We start from the raw sequence: 1,383 nt of genomic DNA on the forward strand, positions 1-1,383 counted from the left end.
CGTCACGCGGGCGCCGGGGACGTTCCCGGGACGTCCCCACCGCGCGTCCCCGCACTCACCAGTGGGAGTTGACCACCTTGCAGAGCGCCAGCTCGCAGCACATGCGCAGGTTGGCCTGGTGGTCGGCCAGGGTGGAGGCCGAGCACTTCATGGGGTCCACCTCGCAGTTCTCCTCCGACTCGTAGAGCGCCCGGATGAACTCGCCTGGGGCACGGCACGGTCACGGGGACGTGGGGACACCCATGGGGACACCCACGGGGACACCGAGGGGGCGGGCAGGTGAGATGGGACCCAACCGTGTCTTGGATGTGAGAAGGGACCTCCCAACCACATCACGATGGTGGTGATGGAACGTGGCCACGAGTGGGAACCACCCAATGATCTCATGGCCACGAGTGGGAACCACCCAACGATCTCATGATGGTGGTGATGGAACATGGCCATGAGTGGGAACCACCCAATGCTCTCATGATGGTGGTGATGGAACATGGCCATGAGTGGGGACCCATCCAATGACCTAATGGCCATGGGACATGATGGGGACCCCCCAGCCATGTCATGGCCATGAAAAGGGACCACCCAATGATCTCATGGTCACAAGAAGGGGCCAGGGGCCACCCAATGATTTCACGGCCATGAGTGGGGCCACCCAATGATCTCATGATGGTGGTGATGGAACCTGGCCATGAGTGGGGACCACCCAACCATCTCATGACCACAAGAAGGGGCCACCCAGCCATGTCACGGCCATGAGACAGGGCCGCCCAACAATCTCATGATGGTGATGGAACCTGGCTGTGAGCAGGAACCATGCAACCATCTCATGGAGGTGAGAAGGGACCACCCAACCATGTCATGGACATGTGTGGGACCATCCAAAGATCTCATGATGGTGGTGATGGAATGTGGCTATGAGTGGGGACCACCCAACCATCTCACGACCACAAGAAAGGACCACCCAACAATCTCACGGCCATGAGTGGGACCACACATCCCACCACACCCCTGCTGATGAGGCCACGCCCCCACCAGCACCCCAGTGCCACTGGCGCTCACCAATGGCATCCTTGAGGTATTTCTGGCCGATGAGCTTCAGGTACTCCTCGATGGCTTTGGTGGCCAAGGTGTTCTCCCGGAAGATCAGGTGCTCCCGGTCCATGAAACGATCCACCTCCGTCATGGCCATGTCCGACAGGAAGTCCTGTCCATGGCCGTCAGCGCGGCCCAGTGCCGGATGTCCCTCTGTCCATCTCCATCATCCATCCATCCCTCCATCCATCCCTCCATCCATCCCTCCATCCATCCATCCCTCATCCATCCATTCATCCATCCATCCATCCATCCATCCATCCATCCCTCCATCCATCCATCCCTCATCCATCC

The 1,383-nt window shown here is 59.7% G+C and overlaps 1 protein-coding gene across 1 annotated transcript in view; it reads right to left on the reverse strand.

The window, feature by feature from the left end:
* The window catches only part of LOC103621685 (ras/Rap GTPase-activating protein SynGAP-like), a 14,999-nt gene that overhangs the window by 2,716 nt on the left and 10,900 nt on the right, over positions 1 to 1,383 (reverse strand). Inside the window, 2 exon segments of the mRNA XM_017743169.1 lie at positions 41 to 204; positions 1,057 to 1,201. Coding sequence (XP_017598658.1) covers positions 41 to 204; positions 1,057 to 1,201 — 309 coding nt within the window.

This window comes from Corvus brachyrhynchos, unplaced genomic scaffold (genome assembly GCF_000691975.1).
Source record: "Corvus brachyrhynchos isolate BGI_N302 unplaced genomic scaffold, ASM69197v1 scaffold579, whole genome shotgun sequence".
Lineage (NCBI taxonomy): Eukaryota > Metazoa > Chordata > Aves > Passeriformes > Corvidae > Corvus > Corvus brachyrhynchos.